The sequence below is a fragment of the Erithacus rubecula genome (assembly GCF_903797595.1).
Source record: "Erithacus rubecula genome assembly, chromosome: 28".
Lineage (NCBI taxonomy): Eukaryota > Metazoa > Chordata > Aves > Passeriformes > Muscicapidae > Erithacus > Erithacus rubecula.
This window is the reverse complement of record NC_136680.1, coordinates 1989620-2011304: the sequence shown is the minus strand read 5'-3', so window position 1 is coordinate 2011304 and position 21685 is coordinate 1989620. Positions and strand designations below refer to the sequence as shown.

The following is a 21685-nucleotide window of genomic DNA, read 5'->3' as shown; positions in this document are numbered from 1 at the left end:
TCAGACTCCGCTCTGGGATTTGTCCCAAACTCCCAGCCCGAGGGGTTCGGGGGTTTTGGGGGGAGCGTGGGGACCTCGCTTCAGCCTCGCCATCCCGTTTTCCACCCTGGAAGGGTTTTTTGGCCGCGTTTGGATAATGTCCCTCCATCTTGTGCTTCATCCGGAACGTCGATGGCTGCCAATGAGACAGAAATGATTGGGAAAAGGGCGAGAGAAGGAGAGAAATGTTTCCCGGGATGTTAAAATAGCCACTTCAGGCACCTAAATTTATGCTGCTCAGAAATGGATTTTTAGTCCAGGGTAATGAGAGAACAAAATAATTAATTCCTCTCCCGCAGACAAAAGGCTGGAGGCTCGGATCCAACCCCACCGTCCCACCAAGCCGGCAGAGAATGGGGCAATTCCCGCTGCCAGCGCTGGAGCTGCATCTCGGGGACGTGTCCCGGCTGGGGACAGCTGCTGGAAAAGCCGCCCCCTGCCTCACGGGGATTTTGGGGTGTGCAAAGGATGGGGGCTGCCCCATTCCCACCCCATCTCCCGCTGGATCCAGCGCCGCGCCCACCCCGTGCCCACCCGCGGGTGTCTGTGGGGGCCGTGGGGGGGGGTTGCACCCCTCGCTAGAAGCCCAAAAATGAGAATTCCAAAGGGAAGGAGCTGCCTCCCCTCTGCCAACACAGCCCCCCACTCTTTGGGGATGAACGGGGGGGATTGTGCATGTTGGGGATGGAGTGATAAATATTAATTATGCAAAGCAGCCTCTCCAGCCCACCCTCGTCTCCACAACATTCCAGGACGGGGAGAGACGGAGGCAGAGTCAATTTATTCACGGAGCAGGTCACTCCCTGTACGAGCATCCCTTTCAAAAGGGAGTTGCAACTGGAGGAGATCAAGCAGGGCTGAGTTTGCCTCCCTCAGATATGATAAAATATTCTAATAAATACTCATGGAGCCCATGACAAGGAGAATGTTTCGTGCTGGAGAGACCTTCATGGCAGGGCCTTTTGGGGGGTCTCTGGTTTGTGCTGAGGGATTTGGGGGGTCCTGAAGCATCTTCAGGGCCTGTCTACCCCTCAGTCCCACTGGAGGGTTGCTGTCCTATGGGATGATCTTCCTAGTTCAAATTTTTAACAGAAAAACATAAAAATCTGTTGTTTTCTTGCCTTGGATGTTCAGGAGGGATTTCCTGCTCCCTTTGCTGTGGGGAACTCAACATCCCACAGGGCTCCCCCACAGCGTGGGTGGCTCCAGACATGGGGACAATGGCACCCCAGCCTATCCCCACTCCCACCCTGTTCCTGGCCCCATCCCAGCCCCATTATTATCCTCCCAGACAAACCTCAGCCCTATCTTCACTCCCACCCCATTCCTGGTTTTATTCCATCCCTACTCCCATCCCATCCCTGGCCCCATCCCATCTCCTTCTCTAACCCCATGTTCATTCTGATTCTGTTCCTGGCCCCAACTCCATCCCCACTCCCATTCCCAGTCCCAGCCCTGCCCTATCTCATCCCATCTCCAATCTCATCTCCATTCCCATCCTGTTCCTGGCCTCACCAATCCCCATCCCCAACTCCAATCCTGCCCTGAATCCACCCATCCCCACTCCCATCTCATCCCCCACCTCCTCTGCTCATCCCTCTCCTCCATCCGGGTCCCACCATCCCCAGTCCCATTCCCAGCATTGCCACTCCCATTCCTAGTCCCATTCCCACCATTCCTGCTGATCCCATTCCCACCATTCTGACAATTCCCATCATTCCAGTTCCATTCCACCATTTCCAGTCTCATTCCCAGTCTCATTCCCAGACTCATTCCCATTCCCATTCCCATTCCCATTCCCATTCCCATTCCCATTCCCATTCCCATTCCCACTCCAGGCCCGTAACCCAACCCCTCTCCAACCCCAATCTCAGCCCCTCCCCATCCCCTCCCACCTCCCCGTTTCCCCCCCTCTCCCCCCGTTCCCATCCGGTGGGCGACGGCGTCACCGTGCGGCAGCTCCGGGCAGCGCCCGCGCCCCCCGGCCCGGGGGGTTCCCGGCTCTGCCTCTCTCTGTGCTCGGGGGGCACAGCCCGGCCCCGGTGGGTGCGGGGCTGCGGGGCGGGATGGGGGGCGCGGCCCCGGGGGTGTTCCGGGGGCTCCCGGGAGTGCCCGCGGTGCCCCCGCTGCGGGACCGGCTCCTGCCGCAGCGGGGAGCGGGGTCGGGGCCTCCCGCACTCCCCGAGCACCGGGAGGGGGGGGTCCAGCAGCCCCGGGGGGGCGGGGGGCGGCGGGGGGAATGCAGTGGCGGCGCCGGGCCGGGGGGTGGCACGGCCGAGCCGGGCTGATGCTGCCTGGGAGGGTACCGGTGCTCCGCAGCCGCGGCCCCGCATCCGCGCCTTCCTCTCCGCCTCCCGGAGCCCGGCAGCCTCTCATCCCCGCGTCCCGGTGATCCCCGGTACCCCCATCCTCCCATCCCTGCATCCCGGAGCCCGGCAGCCTCTCATCCCCGCGTCCCGGTGATCCCCGGTACCCCCATCCTCCCATCCCTGCATCCCGGAGCCCGGCAGCCTCTCATCCCCGCGTCCCGGTGATCCCCGGTACCCCCATCCTCTCATCCCTGCGTCCCGGTGCTCCCCGGTACCCCCATTCTCCCATCCCTGCATCCCGGTGCTCCCCGGTACCGCCGACACCCCCCTGGTGCTCCCCGGTACCCCGCATCTCCCCATCTCTGCATCCCGGTGCTGCCCCGCATCCCTCCATCCTCCCATCCCGGCATCCTGGCAGCTCCATCCGTCCTGAGCTTCCGCATCCCGGCCTCCCGCCATCCCTGCATCCCTCCATTCCCGAATCCTCCCATCCCTGGATCATCCCTCCATCTTCCCATCCCCGCATCCTCCCGGCCCAGCGCCGCTCAGCGCCCCGTGAAGCCCCCCCCGAGCAGCTGAGCCGTGACGCCCCGTTTTGGGGAGCAGTGGGGGGGCCCGCAGGGGCCCGGGGGGCTGCGGGGAGGCTCAGCACCAACCCCGGGGGCTCCGGACTCCCCGCGCCCACCCTCGGCACGGCCGCCCCGATCCGGGGATGAGGCAGCGCCGGGGGGGACACGAGCGGCGCCGCAGGTAACGGTACGTGCGACCCCACCCCAAAATTACCGGGGGCGTGCGGGGGGCCGGGGGGGTTTGGAGGCTGCAGGAATCGGGGTTCAAACCAATCCCGGGATTCCCCAAACAGGTGGGAATGGGGTGGGAAATGGCAGAGAAGGGTGGTGGAAAAAGCCGGGGGCGGGGGGACATATCCCAGAGCGGAGGGAATTATCTCGGCAAAGGCATCGTACGTGCCGGGTGGGAAGGGGATTTGTGGCCGTGATTCCATGGCGCTCGATAATCCCGAGCGCTGCTTTTTCCCGAGCCATCTGGGCGCTGGTGGAAGCGCGGGGAGGGGGGGGAATGGGTGGGGGTGAGGCGGGGGGGGCTGCGCGATCCATGCCGGGTCTCCCTTTCCCTGCAGCTGGCGGCAGCTGGCAGCCCCCCGCCCACCATGCCGTCCTCCAAGAGCGAGAACGAGTTCTGGATCGATGGATCCCACCGGGAGGCGGCACTGGAAGATTTCTACGTCGTGGGCCCCGAGCTGGGACGGTACCGGGAGGGGAGAGGGGACAGGGAGGGGCTGGGAGGGACAGGAGCCCCTCGGGGGTGGGAGAGGGTCCTGGATGTGGCAGGGAGTGGCCTGGAAGGGAGAGGGATGGAGAGAGGCAGGGGGAGATGGAGGGGAGCAGGGGGGATGGAGAGAGGCAGGAAGGGATGGAGGAATAAAGAAGGGATAGATGGGAGTTGGAGGAATTCAGGGGGGTGGATGAAGGGGAATGGGGGTGAAGGGAGGCAGGAAAGGATGCAGAAGGGAGGGACAGATACAAAGGGGATGGATGGATGGATGTGGGAGGAATGAATGGAGGGATGGAAGAATGGAGGGATGCAGGGAGGGATGGGTATAGAAGGGCCGTGGAGGGATGGGAGGGTGGATTTGGGGGGTGGAGGGTGACAGACCCTCCCCTCTGGTGTAAACTGGTGCTTGGACTGTGCTGTGACACTGCAGCCACGGTCTGGGAGCACTCACTGGGGGTTTGCAGGCTGGGCTGGGGGTCCCTGGGCCTGTGGAGCTGGATATTCCTCATGTCCATGGCACTGGGATCATGGGGAGACCCATCTCCCGCCAGAGCACCCCAAGATTTTGGGGATGGGCAATCAGGGTCAGGCAAAGGCCAGGCAGTGCCAGGCTCCACAGAGCCTGAACCCCCAGCTCTGGGTTTGCATGGAGAGCCCATCTCAGGGCTGTGATCCTGGGTGAGGTGTCCAGGGGGTGTCAGGGGGTGCCAGGAGCCTGTGGTGTTAAGGTTGATGGTCCCGTTTTTGGGGGCTCTGGGCTGTGCCAGTGCAGGGAGGCAGCACTGCCTCAGAGCCCTGGTTCTGGAGGATTCAGTGGTTCAGCCTGGGCCAGCCCCAGCTGCCACTGGGTTTCCATCCTCAGAGAATCCTGAAAAGCTTCAGTTTTGGGGGAAGCAGGAATTTAAGGGTTTATATTGAGGTGTGACCACATCAGCCCAGGACTTGGCAGCTTCCAGCCCTGCACAGAGGGGTGTGGGACAGAAGGACAGGCCTGGATCCCCTGGAATCCATCCATCCATCCATCCATCCATCCATCCATCCATCCATCCATCCATCCATCCATCCATCCATCCATCCATCCATCCTTCCAGTTTCAGCACCAGATTTAAATCAAACTGCTCTCAGTCCCGGAGCCACCCACTCACGGCGTGTTGGGTTTTGGCTGGGATTGGGGATTTGGGATTGGGGATTTCGGATTTGGGATTTAGGATTTAGGAGCTCACTCGCAGTGCACAGATCTCTCTTAGAGCCTCTCCTGGCAAGGCTGGGCTCAGCTCTGACCAGGAAGCCCCAGGGAGCAGGAGAGGGGTGGCAGGAGCCAGGCAGGGATGTGGGGACAGCAGGGAGGACCCAGCCTGAGGCTGCTCCCAGCCCTGCACATTCCAGTCTCTCAGCAAATCCCATCGTTCGACATTTTCCAGTTCATCTGGAAAGCAAATGCAATTATCTCCCGTCGCAGGCAAGGCTGATTGGGGATATTTATTTGAGGCCGTGAGCGGCGGCTGCGGGGGCCGAGGTGTGGCGAATTCCGGCTCGGATCCGAGCGCTGCCCTAATTGGGGACGCGGGAGGGGCAGCGCCGCGGGCACAGCGGGCACGGGAACCACCCTGAGCCCTCCTAAACGCCGAGCCGAGCTCCTAAATGATCTCGTTAACTGCGGGAATCGGGCTGGGAATTGTCCGTGCGGAAAAATGCGGAGGGAGGGGGAGAGGTCCTGGCTGGGGTTCAGCTGTGGGGAGGGGTTGGAGGGTCCCGTGTCCAGCCTGTTAGAGCTGGATAGAGAGATGAGAATTCAGAGGGTTCTTAAGGTGCTGTTTATTGCACAGACGAGGTTCCAGCAGTTGTGGGTAGGTCTAGAGCTGCTGGCTGTGTCCATGTCACAAAGCATTATATTTCTTTTTCTGCTCTGCATCTTACTACATTACAACCAATCAACACCTTTACTATCACCTATAGCTCATCCTAACTACTAACATTACCGTATTCCTGTTACTATTTTCCAGTCACCAAAAGTTAGTGTGTTACAGTTTAAGCTAGAAGTTGATTTTCAGTTTTCTTGCAGTGGAAAATTCTGAGAGTTTTTCTTTACTTACAACATGGTATTTTTGTTTGTCTGTGAAAATCCTTCTGCTTGATAAAAACATCTTTTGTTTGAGGTGGATTTATCCTTTGCTCAGAGTCATAAAAGCCCCTTCCACCTCACTTGCTCTTTGCTTTCTTAGTTACCCAGTCAAACTCGCTCAGCAATTATTTTCTTCTATATCAAAACTTGCTATCATTTCCATTCCTTCTTCACATTCTACATTCAAAGATCTTTCTGTTATACACATACATCTGTGAGACCCTCCTGTCACATCCTTATCCTTCCCAACACTTGCCCAGCTGGGAAATTCCAAAAATAACCTGGTGGCTTGTCCCGCTGGAAGATGGTTGTTGTGGAGTTGTTTTGGGGTCAAATCGAAGCTTTTGCCCATTTTCCTGAGCTGGAGCACGTGGTGCCCGCCCCGCCCCTCCTCTCCCAGCTGCAACAATTCGTTTCCAAATCCCTTTTTATTTGTAAACTGAAGTTTGGTGCAGGATGTTTGGCGAAAGGGAGGAAATGTTTTGGAGCTGGGCAGGGTCGGGGTTGGCCGGTCCCTCAGCATCCCGCAGGAATCTGGTACCCGGAGCTGCCGTTGCCATGGGAACGCCAGATTCAGCCGGATGAGTTGCAAAATCTGCTCTGGGTTTGAAGACAAATCCCTCTTTCAGCAGAGCGCCCGGGGGCTGCAGCGGGGGGGGGGGGGGAAAGTTGTTGGGCTCAGAGGAGGTTTTGGTGTGAAAATCGGTGTTTTTGGGGATTTGATCCGAACTCCGTCCAGAAAATGCGGGAAAACTCCTCCAACACCCGAGGGCAGGAATGAATCTGCTCCAGGAGCCGGGCAGGGAGATGGGATTGCAAATTCAGCGCTCGGGAAACGCGATGAACTCGAGCTGAGATCGCCACGGGCCGAGGGGCGCGACAGTGTCACCCGCGGCGGTGTCACCGCGCTGGGAGGGGTCTGGGGACGGCAATCGGCCGGGACGGGGCCCTGGCAGTGTCGCTGCTGTCGCCAGGAGGGGACACGGCGGCTCTGTCCCGTCGCGAAAGCCGCTTAAGGATTTAAACCCTCTGTAGAAGTCGGGTTTAATTAAAATAGCCTGAGCCGGGAAAGTCGGGAAGGACGCGGGAGAGGGATGTACCAGGAGGGAATGTGGGGTGGGGATGTGGGGTGGGGTACAGGAAGGGAGTTCAGGAGTAGGGGATGAAGGAGAAGATCCATGAAAAATGAGATCCAGGAAGAGGGGGATGAAGGAGCAGGGGAATCCGTGAAAAATAAGGTCCAAGAAGAGGGAGATGCAGGAGGAGGGAGATCCATGAAAACTGAGATCCAAGAACAGGAGGATGCAGGAGGAAGGGATTTCAGGAGTGGAGGGATGCAGGAGGAGGGGGATTCAGGAATGGGGGAATGGAGGAGGAGGGGGATCCATGAAAAATGAGATCCAAGAAGAGAGAGATGACGGAGGAAGAGAATTCAGGAGTGAGGGGATACAGAAGGGAGATCCGTGAAAAATGAGATCTAGGAAGAGGGGGATGCAGGAGAAAGGGAATTCAGGAATGGGGGGATGCTGGAGGAGGAAGATCCATGAAAATTGAGATCCAAGAAGAGAGGGATGCAGGAGGAGGGGGATGCAGGATGCATGAAAAGCAGGATCCAAGAGGATCCCAAGAGGAGGGGGATGCAGGAGGATGGGGATCCATGAAAATCAGGATCCATGCTGAGCTCCCAGGGCCTGGCACAGCCAAAGGTGCTGCTGGGGGGCACAAGGGGACCCCCAGCTCTGTGCCAGCCTCACATCCCCCCTGCCCTGCCAGGGGAGCCACCTCGGTGGTGTTCAGCTGCCAGGAGAAGGGCACGGGAGCTCCCTACGCTGCCAAGATCCTGAAGAAAACGGTGAGTGAGGCAGGAGAGGGGCTGGGGAAGGGAAGGGGAAGGACCAGGGAGCTGGGGGGGAGGGCTGGGGGTCTCTCCTCCCCTGCCCCTTTGCATCAGGAGGGGGGTGGGGCTGGCACCGGGCATCAGTCCCACAGTCTGGGGGTCCCACATGGCCAAAAGCTGGGATTTGGAGAGGGGGGGCTCTGGGACAGACATGGGAACATGTTGGGAGTGATGGGGAGGGGTCTCTGCGTGGTGGGGAGGGGGGGCCAGGCCTGGCAGCTCGGGTGACACCAGCTCTGCTTCCCAGATCGACAAAAAGATAGTGAGGACGGAGATCGGGGTCCTGCTGCGGCTGTCACACCCCAACATCGTGAGTAGGAGCCTGGTGACACAGCTGTCACCTCCCTTGGGGCCGGGGAGGGGTTTGCTCTTAGCTCAGTGCTGAGGGAAGGGCTGAGATTTCCTTGTTCTCATCCCATCCGGGTGCAGGATGAAGGCACCACCCCACGGAAACCTCCCTGCACCCCCTGTCCTGTTCCTGCACTCCACATTCCCTCCCTGCACCCCCTGTCCTGTTCCTGCACCCCACATCCCCTCCCTGCACCCCCTGTCCTGTTCCTCCACCCCACATCCCCTCCCTGCACCCCACATCCCCTCCCTGCACCCCCTGTCCTGTTCCTGCACCCCACATCCCCTTCCTGAATCCCACATCCCCTTCCTGCACCCCCTGTCCCCTCTCTGCACTCCCTGTCCTGTTCCTGCACCCCACATCCCCTCCCTGCACCCCCTGTCCTGTTCCTCCACCCCACATCTCTTTCCTGCACCCCACATCCCCTTCCTGCACCCTCTGTCCTCTTCCTGCACCCCACATCCCTTTCCTGCACCCCACATCCCCTCCCTGCACCCCCTGTCCTCTTCCTGCACCCCACATCCCCTCCCTGCACCCCACATCCCCTCCCTGCACCCCACATCTCCTTCCTGCACCCCACATCCCCTCCCTGCACCCCACATCCCCTTCCTGCACCCCACATCCCTTTCCTGCACCCCACATCCCCTTCCTGCACCCCACATCCCCTTCCTGCACCCCACATCCCCTCCCTGCACCCCACATCCCCTCCCTGCACCCTCTGTCCTGTTCCTGCACCCCACATCCCCTCCCTGCCTCCCTGACAGCCCCCAGGTGATTCCCCACTCGCTCCCACATGAAATTCCTGCTCCTTGCAGCTCCTCTGAACTCCCAGCTCTGATACCCAAGGCCAAGGAGCCCCCCCCCCACCCCACCCTCCCCCTCCTCACGCCCTGGCTCGAGATTTCCACCAGGCAAGCAATTTCCACCGAGGAGATCAAATGAATCCCAGGGAAAATTCATCTGTAATGAATCCTGCCAGGGAGATAAAAGGAGAGGCCGGGGCCGCGGGGGCTGGGGCCGTGTCCTGCTCCATTCCCTTGCTCAGCATTCCAGGGATAACGAGAGCGATTCACAATGCCCAGGGTGGATTTAATCCAGCCCCTCTGGAATGCCAGGGGCAATCCCAACATCCCAAAAAAATTCCCACCCGCGTGGTTCCACCGGGAAATCGCAAAAAGGATCTTGGAGAATACCTGAGTTAAAGAAAGGACACGAAAAAAAAAAAAACCAACAAAAAAAAACCAACCCAAAACCACCTGTGGGGCTGAGGGTTGGGACAGGCGCTGCTCCTGTTGGGATTGGGATCAGGACATCGCTGGGACATTGTTGGGACATCGCTGGGATATTGTCAGGACATTATCGGGACATCACTGGGACATTTTTGGGACACCGCTGGGATGTCCTGACACTGCAGCTGCAGCATCCCTCAAACCCCGGGCACAGCCACTCCCAGCCCATCCTCGGAGCTTCACTCTCTGGAGAAACCCCAAAACCTTCGTGCAAAGAGATGAAACCAAGAGGGACCCCAAACATCCCAAAAACTGAGATAAAGAGGTCAAAGCACTTGGGAACAAATTCTGCATGGGCCTGTTTTGGGGTGTTTCAGCGTTTTTGGGGCAATTTGGTGCTTCAGCCTCTTCCATGGAGATATTCCCCCATCCCAGGATGAATTTCCCCATTCCAGGATGGGAATCACGCCCTCAGAGCAGCCGCGGACGGGAAGAGGCTCCTCTCTGATGTGTTATCAGGAACAGCACAGAAAATCCAATTTCCTCCCTCCCCTCTCCTCGGAGGATCCATCCCATTTGAATATTTAAATCCCCGAGGTTTCCAAGGGGTTGTGCTCATCCCAAGTTCAAGTGCTGTTTGAAGAGGAGCTGCTCTGCTCCATTATTGCCGCTATCGTGCGGCACCGACCTCGGCAGCGGCTGATAATAGGATTGTAAACTTTTGAAGTTAATAGGAAAATTATAGTGCTCCGTGTATTATTATAATGCAATAAGCTGCCACATAGTGTCTCTCACCCCGCGGGGGATCACGGCTCGTCACCCAGCCTGGCAAGGGAATGATTAAAGCCCCATGAAATTCGTGGTGTCACAAAAGTCTTAAGAAGCGTGAAATTCTTGGGTTTCCATCTCAAAAAAAAAAAAAAAATAAAAAAAAAAAAAAAAAAAAAAAAAAAAAGGAGGAATTGCATTTGGATGTTGCTTTCAGAGAGAATTGTTAATTCCAGATGGGCTGTGGAGGCACAAAGGGGCTCGAGTCACAAAAAGTCGGGAGGAAAACACGAGTTTGGTGCTTCTTGTGCTGCAGAACAGCCCAAGGGACATTTCCAGATGGTGCAGGTGCTGGGATGGACAGAGGCTCTGAGGAGCCACGAAATTAAAATTCTCTCAGGGAGCTCCTCCTGAGAAAGCTCAGGGATGTGAGCAGGGTCAGGGCTCTGCACACTCCCAGATCCATCTCTGATCCCTGTTAAGTGAGTGAGCGGGGATGCTGCCAGCAGTTAAAAAATCCAGGTGGAAACAAATCAAGAGTGGGGAAAAACCAAATGGAGGAGGGAAATGTTTGCCCTGAAATAATCCTTTACCCACAGCCTCCTCCTGGCATGGCCAGGACACATTCCTATATCCCATATCCCATATCTCATATCCCATGTCCCACATCCCATATCCCATATCCCATATCCCATATCCCATATCCTATATCCCATATCCCATGTCCCACATTCCATATCCCATATCCCACATCCCATATCCCATATCCCACATCCCATATTACAAATCCCACATCCCATATCCCCAATCCTATATCCCACATTCTCACATTCCACATCCCATATCCCATTTCCCATATCCCATTTCCCACATCCCATATATCTCATATCCCACACTCCCATATCCCAAATCCCATATCCTATATCCCATATCCCACTTTCCATATCCCAAATCCCACATCCCATATCCCAAATCCTATATCCCACATTCTCACATTCCACATCCCATTTCTCATTTCCCACATCCCATATCCTATATCCCAAATCCCACAACTCACATCCCATATCCCATGTGCCATTTCCCATAACCCATTTTCCACTTTCCATATTCCATATCCCACATTCCCACATTCCCACATTCCATATCCCATATCCCATATCCCACATTCCCAAATCCCACATCCCACATTCCATATCACACTTCCCATATCCACATCTCACATCCCACATCCCACATCCCACATGCCATATCCCATATCCCAAAATCCCACACCCCACATCCCACACCCCACACTGGCATTCCACATCCCAAAATCTCAATATCCCAAATCCCACACCTCATACCCCACACCCCAAATCCCAAATCCCAAAATCCCCCACCCCAAATCCCCTCTGTCGCTTTCCAGATCAAGCTGAAGGAGATTTTCGAGACGCCCTCGGAGATCGCGCTGGTGCTGGAGCTGGTGACGGGCGGGGAGCTCTTCGACAGGTACAGACCCCCCTGGGGGGTGGGTGCCAGCGGGGTGGGGGGCAGGAGGAGGGGCAGGAGGAGGAGGAGGAAGAGGAGGAGGATGGGGGCTGAAGGCTCCGTGTGCCCGCAGGATTGTGGAGAGGGGGTTCTACAGCGAGCGGGACGCGGCGCACGTGGTCAGACAGATCCTGGAGGCGGTTTCGGTAACGGGACCCTGGGCTGGGGGGGTTTGGGGTGGCACTGGGGGGTGCAGCCAAATATCACAGGGGAGAGGGGCCTGGAGCTGCCCCTATCCCAAATATCCCCGGGGAGGGGAGCCTGGAGTTGCTCTGATCCCAAATATCCCTGGGAATTGGCAACCAGAGCTGCACTGATCCCAAATATCCCTGAGAAGAGGGGCCTGGAGCTGCTCTGATCCCAAATATCCCTGGGGAGAGGGGCCTGGGACTGTCCTGATCCCAAATATCCCCCAAAAGGGGCACCCAGAGCAACCCCCATCCCAAATATCCCTGGGGAGAGAGGCTTGGAGCTGCATTGACCCCAAATATCCCAGGGGAGAGGAGCCTGGAGCTGCTCTGATCCCAAACATCCCTGGGGAGAGGGGCCTGGAGCTGCTCTGATCCCAAATATCCCTGGGGAGAGAGGCTTGGAGCTGCATTGACCCCAAATATCCCAGGGGAGAGGAGCCTGGAGCTGCTCTGATCCTAAATATCCCAGAGGAGAGGGGTCTGGAGCTGCCCCCATCCCAAATATCCCCCAAAAGGGGCACCCAGAGCTGCCCCCATCCCAAATATACCTGGGGAGGGGAGCTTGGAGCTGCTCTGATCCCAAATATCCCTGGGGAGAGGAGCCTGGAGCTGCTGTGATCCCAAATATCCCTGGGGAGAGGAGCCTGGAGATGCTCTGATCCCAAATATCCCCCAAAAGGGGCACTCATCCCAAATATCCCTGGGGAGAGGAGCCTGGAGGTGCTCTGATCCCAAATATCACAGGGAAGAGGGGCCTGGAGCTGCTCTGATCCCAAATATCCCCCAAAAGGGGCATCCAGATCTGTCCCCATCCCAAATCTCATCTGTCCCCTGGCCCTTGCCCTTCCAAGGGCACTGCTGGCAGCAGCTGGATCTGCTCTTAGGGGGGATGAAGAGGAGGAGGAGGAAGGTCAGGGCTGCTCTGCATCCCAGAGTTTCCATGGCAACAGGAGGGTTTAAAAAACTGAAACTCTGAACTGGAAAGGGATTCCCCACAGCGGTGACTGTTCCCAGTTGTGTGACCGGTCCCAAATTCTGCTCGAGGCCGCTCCCTCCCTTTTCCCACCCCATTTTCCCCTTTTTTCAGTATTTGCATGAGAACGGAGTCGTGCACCGGGACCTGAAGCCGGAGAATCTGCTCTACGCCGACCTGTCCCCCGACGCACCCCTGAAAATCGGTGAGTTGGGGTCCCTGGGGGGGCTGGTGGCACCAGAGGGGTCCCAGTGCCCCTCCCTGGTGGCAATGCCACTCCCCTGTGTCCCTGCAAGGTGACTTCGGGCTGTCCAAGATCCTGGATGAGCAGGACACGATGAAAACCGTGTGTGGGACACCGGGGTACTGCGGTGAGAGGGGCGGGGTGGGAGGAGACAGGGGAGAGGGAAACCGGGAATGGGGGAGATCGAGGGGAGAGGGAAATAGGAATAGGGGGAGATTGTGGGGAGAGGGAAATGGGAATGGGGGGACATTGTGGGGAGAGGGAAATGGGGGGATATTGTGGGGAGAGGGAAACTGGGAATGGGGGACATTGTGGGGAGAGGGAAATGGGAATGAGGGGAGATTGTGGGGAGAGGGAAATGGGAATGGGGGAGATTGAGGGGAGAGGGAAATGGGAATAGGGGGAGATTGTGGGGAGAGGGAAATGGGAATGGAGGGAGATCGAAGGGAGAGGGAAACTGGGAATGGGGGACATTGTGGGGAGAGGGAAATGGGAATGAGGGGACATTGTGGGGAGAGGGAAATGGGAATGGGGGGAGATCGAGGGGAGAGGGAAATGGGAATAGGGGGAGATTGTGGGGAGAGGGAAATTGGGAATGAGAGAGAGGGAGGGATGTTGTGGGGAGAGGGAAACTGGGAATGGGGGACATTGTGGGGAGAGGGAAATGGGAATGAGGGGACATTGTGGGGAGAGGGAAACTGGAAATTGGAGGAGATTGAGGGGAGAGGGAAACGGAATGGGGTGACATTGTGGGGAGAGGGAAATTGGGAATGAGAGAGAGGGAGGGATGTGGGGAGAAGGAAATGGGAATGGGAGGGACTTTGTGGGGAGAGGGAAATGGGAATGGGAGGAGATTGAGGGGAAAGGGAAACTGGGAATGGGGGGCATTGTGGGGATAGATAAACTGGGAATGGGGTGACATTGTGGGGACAGGGAAACTGGGAATGAGAGGGGCATTGTGGGGAGAGGAAAACTGGGAATGGGGTGACATTGTGGGGACAGGGAAACTGGGAATGAGAGGGGCATTGTGGGGAGAGGAAAATTCAGGGAGAGAAAAATTTGGAACAGAAGGGAGAGAGGGACACTGTGGGGAGAGGGAAACTGGGGGAGAGGAAAACTGGGGACAGAAGGGACACTGTGGGAGAGGGAAATTGGGGATGGGCAGGAGGGAGGGGTGTTATGGGGAGAGGAAATTTGGGGAGAGCTACATTTATCCCAAACTTTTCTATTTTCTCCACAATTATCCCTTTTCTCCATGTTTTTCCCCACTTTGTCCACATTTCTCCCCATTTCTCCCTTTTCTCTACATTTCTGCCCATTTCTCCTTTTTCTCCCTTTCCCCCCCCATTTCCCTTCTTCCCCATTTTTCCTTTCCCCCCCAATTTCCCTTCCCCCCCCATTTCCCTTTCCCCCCATTTCTCCTTCCCCCCCATTTCCCTTTCCCCCCATTTCTCCTCTCTCCCCCATTTCCCTTTCCCCCACACCTGCCCATTCCCATTGGGATTTCCCCCCTTTGGATCCGTTTGACCCCAATTTCAATCCCAGCCCCCGAAATCCTGCACGGGTGTCCCTACGGGCCTGAGGTGGACATGTGGAGCGTGGGGGTCATCACCTACATCCTGTGAGTGCCACACACAGCCAGGGGACACCCCAGGGCTTTGTCCCCTCTGTGGCAGTGCCAGGGGGTGGCAGGGTTTGTCCCTTGGTGGGTTTGTCCCTTGGTGGGTTTGTCCCTTGGTGCCAGGCGGTGCCAGGCGTGTCCCCTGGGTGGATTTGTCCCCTCAGTGGCTGTGCCAGGCGTGTCCCTGTCCCTGTCCCTGTCCTATCCCTGTCCCATCCCTGTCCCTGTCCCATCCCTGTCCCATCACTGTCCCTGTCCCTGTCCCTGTCCCTGTCCCTGTCCCTGTCCCATCCCTGTTCCATCCCTGTCCCTGTCCCATCCTTGTCCCTGTCCCATCCCTGTCCCATCACTGTCCCTGTCCCTGTCCCTGTCCCTGTCCCTGTCCCTGTCCCATCCCTGTTCCATCCTTGTCCCATCCCTGTCCCTGTCCCAGTCCCTGTCCCATCCCTGTCCCTGTCCCATCCCTGTCCCTGTCCCTGTCCCATCCCTGTCCCTGTCCCAGTCCCTGTCCCTGTCCCATCCCTGTCCCTGTCCCTGTCCCATGCCTGTCCCTGTCCCTGTCCCTGTCCCATCCCTGTCCCTGTCCCTGTCCCTGTCCCTGTCCCTGTCCCTGTCCCTGTCCCTGTCCCATCCCTGTCCCATCCCTGTCCCTGTCCCATCCCTGTCCCTGTCCCATCCCTGTCCCATCCCTGTCCTGTCCCCTCAGGCTCTGTGGTTTCGAGCCCTTCTTTGACCCTCGTGGGGATCAGTTCATGTACGGCCGAATCCTCACCTGTGACTACGAGTTCGTGTCCCCCTGGTGGGACGAGGTGTCCCCAACTGCCAAGGACCTGGTGAGCCAGCAGGGCTGGGCTGGCCAAAGGAGAGCATTCATTGCATTTCATTTTAATTTTAATTTTAATTTTAATTTTAATTTTAATTTTAATTTTAATTTTAATTTTTATTTTTATTTTTAATTTTTTTATTTTTATTTCTATTTTTATTTTTATTTTTATTTTTATTTTATTTTTATTTTTATTTTTAATTTTTATTTTTATTTTTATTTCTATTTTTAAATTTATTTTTACTCATTTAATTTCATTTCATTTCATTTAATTTCATTTCATTTCATTTCATTTCATTCATTTCATTTCATTTCATTTCATTTCATTTCATTTTTTATTTTATTTTCCCCTTTCCTTTCCTTTCCTTTCCTTTCCTTTCCTTTCCTTTCCTTTCCTTTCCTTCCTTTCCTTTTCCTTTCCTTTCCTTTCCTTTCCTTTCCTTTCCTTTCCTTTCCTTTCCTTTCCTTTCCTTTCCTTTCCTTTCCTTTCCTTTCCTTTCTCTTTCCTTTCCTTTCTTTCCCTTCCTTTTCCTTTCTTTCCTTTCCTTTCCTTTCCTTTCTTTCCTTTCCTTTCCTTTCCTTTCCTTTCCTTTCCTTTCCTTTCCTTTCCTTTCCTTTCCTTTCCTTTCCTTTCCTTTCCTTTCCTTTCCTTCATATAATTTCTTTTATTATTTAATTAATGTATTTATTCATTTATAACACTTTGATCACTTATTTAGTGATTTCATTTTTACCCATTTATTTATTAATTTCTTTAATTCTATTTTCATCACTCTCTCTTTATTTATTTATGATTTTATGTTTCTCTATTGCATTTGTTTATTTTTTATTTATATATTTATTTATTTATATTTATTAACCACATATTTCCATTTTTGATTTTATGCGCTTCATGTTTTTATTTTCATGCATTAACTACATTTATTTATTTAATTTATTTCTTTCTGACATATTTCTGTCAATTATCTCATTTTTCATGTGAATTTATTATTTATTTATTATTATGTACTATTGATATCATTAATTTCCTTTAGTTATTCCTTATTTTCATGACTGATTTTACTTCTTGCTCTATTTATTCCTTATTTTCATGATTGATTTTACAATTAATTTTACTTCTTTATTTATTCCTTATTTTATATTTATTATATTTATATATAACATATTTATTATATTTAAATTTATATTATATTTCTCTATTCTTTAATATACTTATTCTTTATCTTCATGATTGAATTTATGATTTATTATATTATATATTACATATTTATTCTAATTATTTCTTCTTTTACCATGAGCTACTTGATCTTACACTTAATTTTACTTCGTTATTTATTCTTTATTTTATATTGATTATATTTACAGTTTATTATACTTTTTATAATATATAATTACAGATTACAATATTATATAATCTATAACCTATAATAGAGAATAGAGAATATATTATTAGACATATTTTATAATAATATATTATATTATTATACATAGTATATTATAGGTAATATATAGTTATATATGTTATATATATGGTATATAATATATTTGTATATTATATATTTAAATAACATATATTATATAATAAGTATGTTATATATAAAATATATTATATTTCAATAGTACACATTTTGCTCTATAATATACTATATATAATATAATATAATATTATATGATGCAATACTTATATTATATTATATTATATTATATTATATTATATTATATTGCATTATATTATATTACATTAATATAATTGATAATGCATATCATTTTATTCTATTTAAAATTATATTATTTATTATATTTAATATATTATTTATTATATTCATTCCATATTTTCACTATTTAATTTTTGCTTTACTACACTAGATATGACATATCTATTGCAATTCTTTCCTGTGTTACCAGGCTCTATTGAATTGTATTAAAATTTTATTTTTTAACTGTATTTTATTGTATTAAATTTTATTTTATAAAAAATATATAATTCATTATATTTACTCTATTATTGATTGTATTTAATATATTTTATTTTATTTTATCTATTATTTATTATATTTGATCTACTATTTATTATATTTAATATATTAATATTTTTAATATATATCTAATATATTTAATATATTGTCCATTATTTTAATATACTATTTATTATTTTAATATATTATTTATTTTATATATAATTTATTATATTTAATATACTATTTATTATATTAATTCCATATTTTCACTATGTAATTTTTGCTTTACCACACTGGATATGCCATATCTATTGCAATGCTGTGCTGTGTTCCCTGGCTGTGACTGTAACAGGTGTTGTGTGCAGGTGTTCCTTGGCTGTGTGTAGCAGGTGTTGTGTGCAGGTGTTCCCTCGCTGTGTCTATCACAGGTGTTGTGCAGGTGTTCCCTGGCTGTGTCTATCACAGGTGTTGTGCAGGTGTTCCCTGGCTGTGTCTGTAACAGGTGTTGTGCAGGTGTTCCCTGGCTGTGTGTAACAGGTGTTGTGTGCAGGTGTTCCCTGGCTGTGTCTATCACAGGTGTTGTGCAGGTGTTCCCTGGCTGTGTGTAACAGGTGTTGTGCAGGTGTTCCCTGGCTGTGTCTATCACAGGTGTTGTGTGCAGGTGTTCCCTGGCTGTGTCTATCACAGGTGTTGTGCAGGTGTTCCCTGGCTGTGTGTAACAGGTGTTGTGCAGGTGTTCCCTGGCTGTGTCTATCGCAGGTGTTGTGCAGGTGTTCCCTGGCTGTGTGTAGCAGGTGTTGTGTGCAGGTGTTCCCTGGCTGTGTCTATCACAGGTGTTGTGCAGGTGTTCCCTGGCTGTGTGTAACAGGTGTTGTGCAGGTGTTCCCTGGCTGTGTCTATCACAGGTGTTGTGCAGGTGTTCCCTGGCTGTGTGTAACAGGTGTTGTGTGCAGGTGTTCCCTGGCTGTGTCTATCACAGGTGTTGTGCAGGTGTTCCCTGGCTGTGTCTATCACAGATGTTGTGTGCAGGTGTTCCCTGGCAGTGTGTAACAGGTGTTGTGCAGGTGTTCCCTGGCTGTGTCTATCACAGGTGTTGTGTGCAGGTGTTCCCTGGCTGTGTGTAACAGGTGTTGTGCAGATGTTCCCTGGCTGTGTGTAACAGGTGTTGTGCAGGTGTTCCCTGGCTGTGTCTATCACAGGTGTTGTGTGCAGGTGTTCCCTGGCTGTGTCTATCACAGGTGTTGTGCAGGTGTTCCCTGGCTGTGTGTAACAGGTGTTGTGCAGGTGTTCCCTGGCTGTGTGTAACAGGTGTTGTGTGCAGGTGCGGCGGCTGATGGCGCTGGAGCCCCGGCACAGGCTGACGGTGCAACAGGCGCTGCAGCACCCCTGGGTCACCGGCACCGGCGCCAAACTGGCTCACATGGACAGCACCCAGAGACAGCTGCAGGACTTCAACGCCAGGAGGAAGCTGAAGGTCAGGGGGTGCCTGGGAAACAGCTGGGACACAGCTGGGGACACCTGGGGACACCTGGGGACGCCTGGGATAGCTGGGACACACCTGGGATAGCTGGGACACACCTGGGACACAGCTGGGACACACCTGGGGACACCTGGGGACGCCTGGGATAGCTGGGACACACCTGGGACACAGCTGGGGACACCTGGGGACACCTGGGGACGCCTGGGATAGCTGGGACACACCTGGGACACAGCTGGAAAGCAGCTGGGATAGTTGGGACACAACTGGGGACACCCGGGGACACTTGGGGACAGCTGGGACACACCAGGGATAGCTGGGACAGCTGGGACACACCTGGGGACACCTGGGACATCTGGGACACAGCTGGAACACCTGGGACACAGCTGGGATAGCTGGGACACACATGGGGACACACATGGGGACACACATGGGGACACCTGGAACACCTGGGAGACCTGGGGACACAGTTGGGACACAGCTGGGACAGCTGAGGACACACATGTCACACCTAGGGACACCTGGGGAAATACCTGGGGACACATCTGGGACAGCTGGATTTTGGGATGGAATTGGGATGGATTTGGGGATGGATTTGCGATGGTTTTGGGGGTGGATTTGGGATGGATTTGGGGATGGAGTTGAGGAATAATTTTGAGATGATTTTTGGGATGGTTTTTGGGATGAATTTTGGGATGGATTTGGGATGGCTTTTAGGGGAAGTTCCCCCTGCATGCTGGGCCCTAAATCCCTCAGGAAACAGTCCAGAGGCTGCCCCAGTTCCAGGAGGGTTTGGGGTTGGATTCTTGGGGCATCCAGGATTTCAGCTGGGTGATCCCCTCTGAACATTCCATAATCCCATAACAATTCCCCAATTCTCTGTGCCAGGCTGCCATGAAGGCTGTGGTGGCCTCCAGCCGCTTGGGCAACCACGGCCACCACGACTGCTCCCGCAGCAGAGGGGGGACCAGGAGCCCCAGGGGTGGCACGGAGCTCAGGGTGTGCCAGAGTGACCAGCACAGTGTGTGCCAGAGTGACCAGCACAGGGTGTGCCAGAGTGACCAGCACAGTGTGTGCCAGAGTGACCACCCAGCTGTGTGCCAGAGTGACCATCCAGCTGTGTGCCCGAGTGACCAGCACAGGGTGTGCCAGAGTGACCACCCAGCTGTGTGCCAGAGTGACCATCCAGCTGTGTTCCAGAATGACCACCCAGCTGTGTGCCAGAGTGACCAGCACAGTGTGTGCCAGAGTGACCACCCAGCTGTGTGCCAGAGTGACCAGCACAGTGTGTGCCAGAGTGACCACCCAGCTGTGTGCCAGAGTGACCACCCAGCTGTGTGCCAGAGTGACCATCCAGCTGTATGCCAGAGTGACCAGCACAGGGTGTGCCAGAGTGACCATCCAGGCATGTTCCAGAGTGACCAGCACAAGCTGTCCCCAGTGGCCCCAGTGTTCCAGAATGACCACTCCACCATGCTCCAGAGTGACCACACTGCCATGTCCCCAGTGTTCAAGAGTGACCACTCCACCATGCTCCAAAGTGACCACTCCACAATGGCCCCAGTGTTCAAGAGTGACCACTCCATGGTGCTCCAGAATGACCACTCTGCTGTGTCCCCAGTGCTCCAGAATGACCATTCCACCACATTCCTGAGTGACCACTCCAATGTGATCCCAGTGCTCAAGAGTGACCACTCCACCATGCTCCAGAGTGACCACTCCACAATGGCCCCAGTGTTCAAGAGTGACCACTCCATGGTGCTCCAGAATGACCACTCTGCTGTGTCCCCAGTGCTCCAGAGTGACCACTCCAATGTGACCCCAGTGTTCAAGACTGACCACCCTGCTGTGTTCCAGAGTGACCACTCCACCATGTCCCCAGTGTCCCCATTCCAGAGTGACCACCCCCCAGTGTCCCCAGTGTCCCCATTCCAGAGTGACCACCCCCCGGTGGCCCCGGTGGCCGTGCCAGCCTCTGGCTGTCACAGTTAACGGGTCCTGGCCAGGCTCTGGCACATTCCCGTGTCTGTCCTGTCACCTGAGGGGTCAAGGTGGTCACTTTGCCTTCCCACCCTGCAGCAATTTGGGAAAAAACCCAAAAAATGTGGAGCAAAGAGGAGAACTAAGGAGGATTTCTCCCAGTTTTCCCTGCAAGGGCAGTGAGTTGTTTTTGAGGGGTTCCTGTAAATAATCCTGAAGGTTTTTTTTTTTAATTTCATTTTGCTGCTGTAGCTGTGACATCCCCAGTGGGGTTGCTGCTGTTTTAGGAGCAGTTTTAGGAGCCTTTGACCACAAATGTTTGATCCTCCCCAGAGAACAGCCCCTGCCAGAGCTTCCCTTATCATTCCCAGGCAGCAGCCCAGCCCTGTTGTGGTTTTTTGGGTGTGTTCCCCACCCTGCTGCTGTTGTGGGGTGGGAATTCTGGTCCAGCCTCCCCTTGGCATCCCAGATCAGGATTGGCAAAATTTTAACACAAGAATTTACACAATTCTTCAATATTGTGAGATTTTGTCACACAACTGCTGTTCCCCAAGGGAGAAAAATGAGTTTATACCTTTTTAATTTTGTATTTTTTCACGAAATCAGCAGGCAAACTTCTTGAAAATTAATTTTTTTTTTTTTAAGGCAGGAAACAGGATAAATTTTCAGATTTTAATACAGAGCAAGTGACTGGACAGGGAAAACCCTATTCCATGTGGGAATTACGGAGAACTGCCAGGTTTGAGCCCTAAGGAAGTGACCATGACCTGCACACCCACATTTTGGGGTTAGAATGGTGTTTTCATTGTAAAAATCCCACCTGGAGCAGAATAAATTCATACAGGAGGTTCATTCACCCAGGATGGGGGCACAGAATTGAGCAGC

At 53.1% G+C, this 21685-nt stretch overlaps 1 protein-coding gene across 1 annotated transcript; it reads left to right on the top strand.

The window, feature by feature from the left end:
* Window positions 1–2954: 2954 nt before the first annotated feature.
* On the top strand, window positions 2955–20812 carry LOC306813201 (uncharacterized protein; the record flags this gene model as incomplete). Its single annotated transcript, XM_079328404.1, has 12 exons — window positions 2955–3104; window positions 3487–3614; window positions 7537–7615; window positions 7908–7970; window positions 11412–11494; window positions 11607–11679; window positions 12812–12902; window positions 12994–13068; window positions 14487–14562; window positions 15269–15395; window positions 18665–18817; window positions 19709–20812. The coding sequence occupies exons 2-12, from the start codon at window positions 3517–3519 to the stop codon at window positions 20810–20812; spliced, it is 2022 nt and encodes a 673-aa protein (XP_079184530.1). The 5' UTR covers window positions 2955–3104; window positions 3487–3516.
* Window positions 20813–21685: the final 873 nt, after the last annotated feature.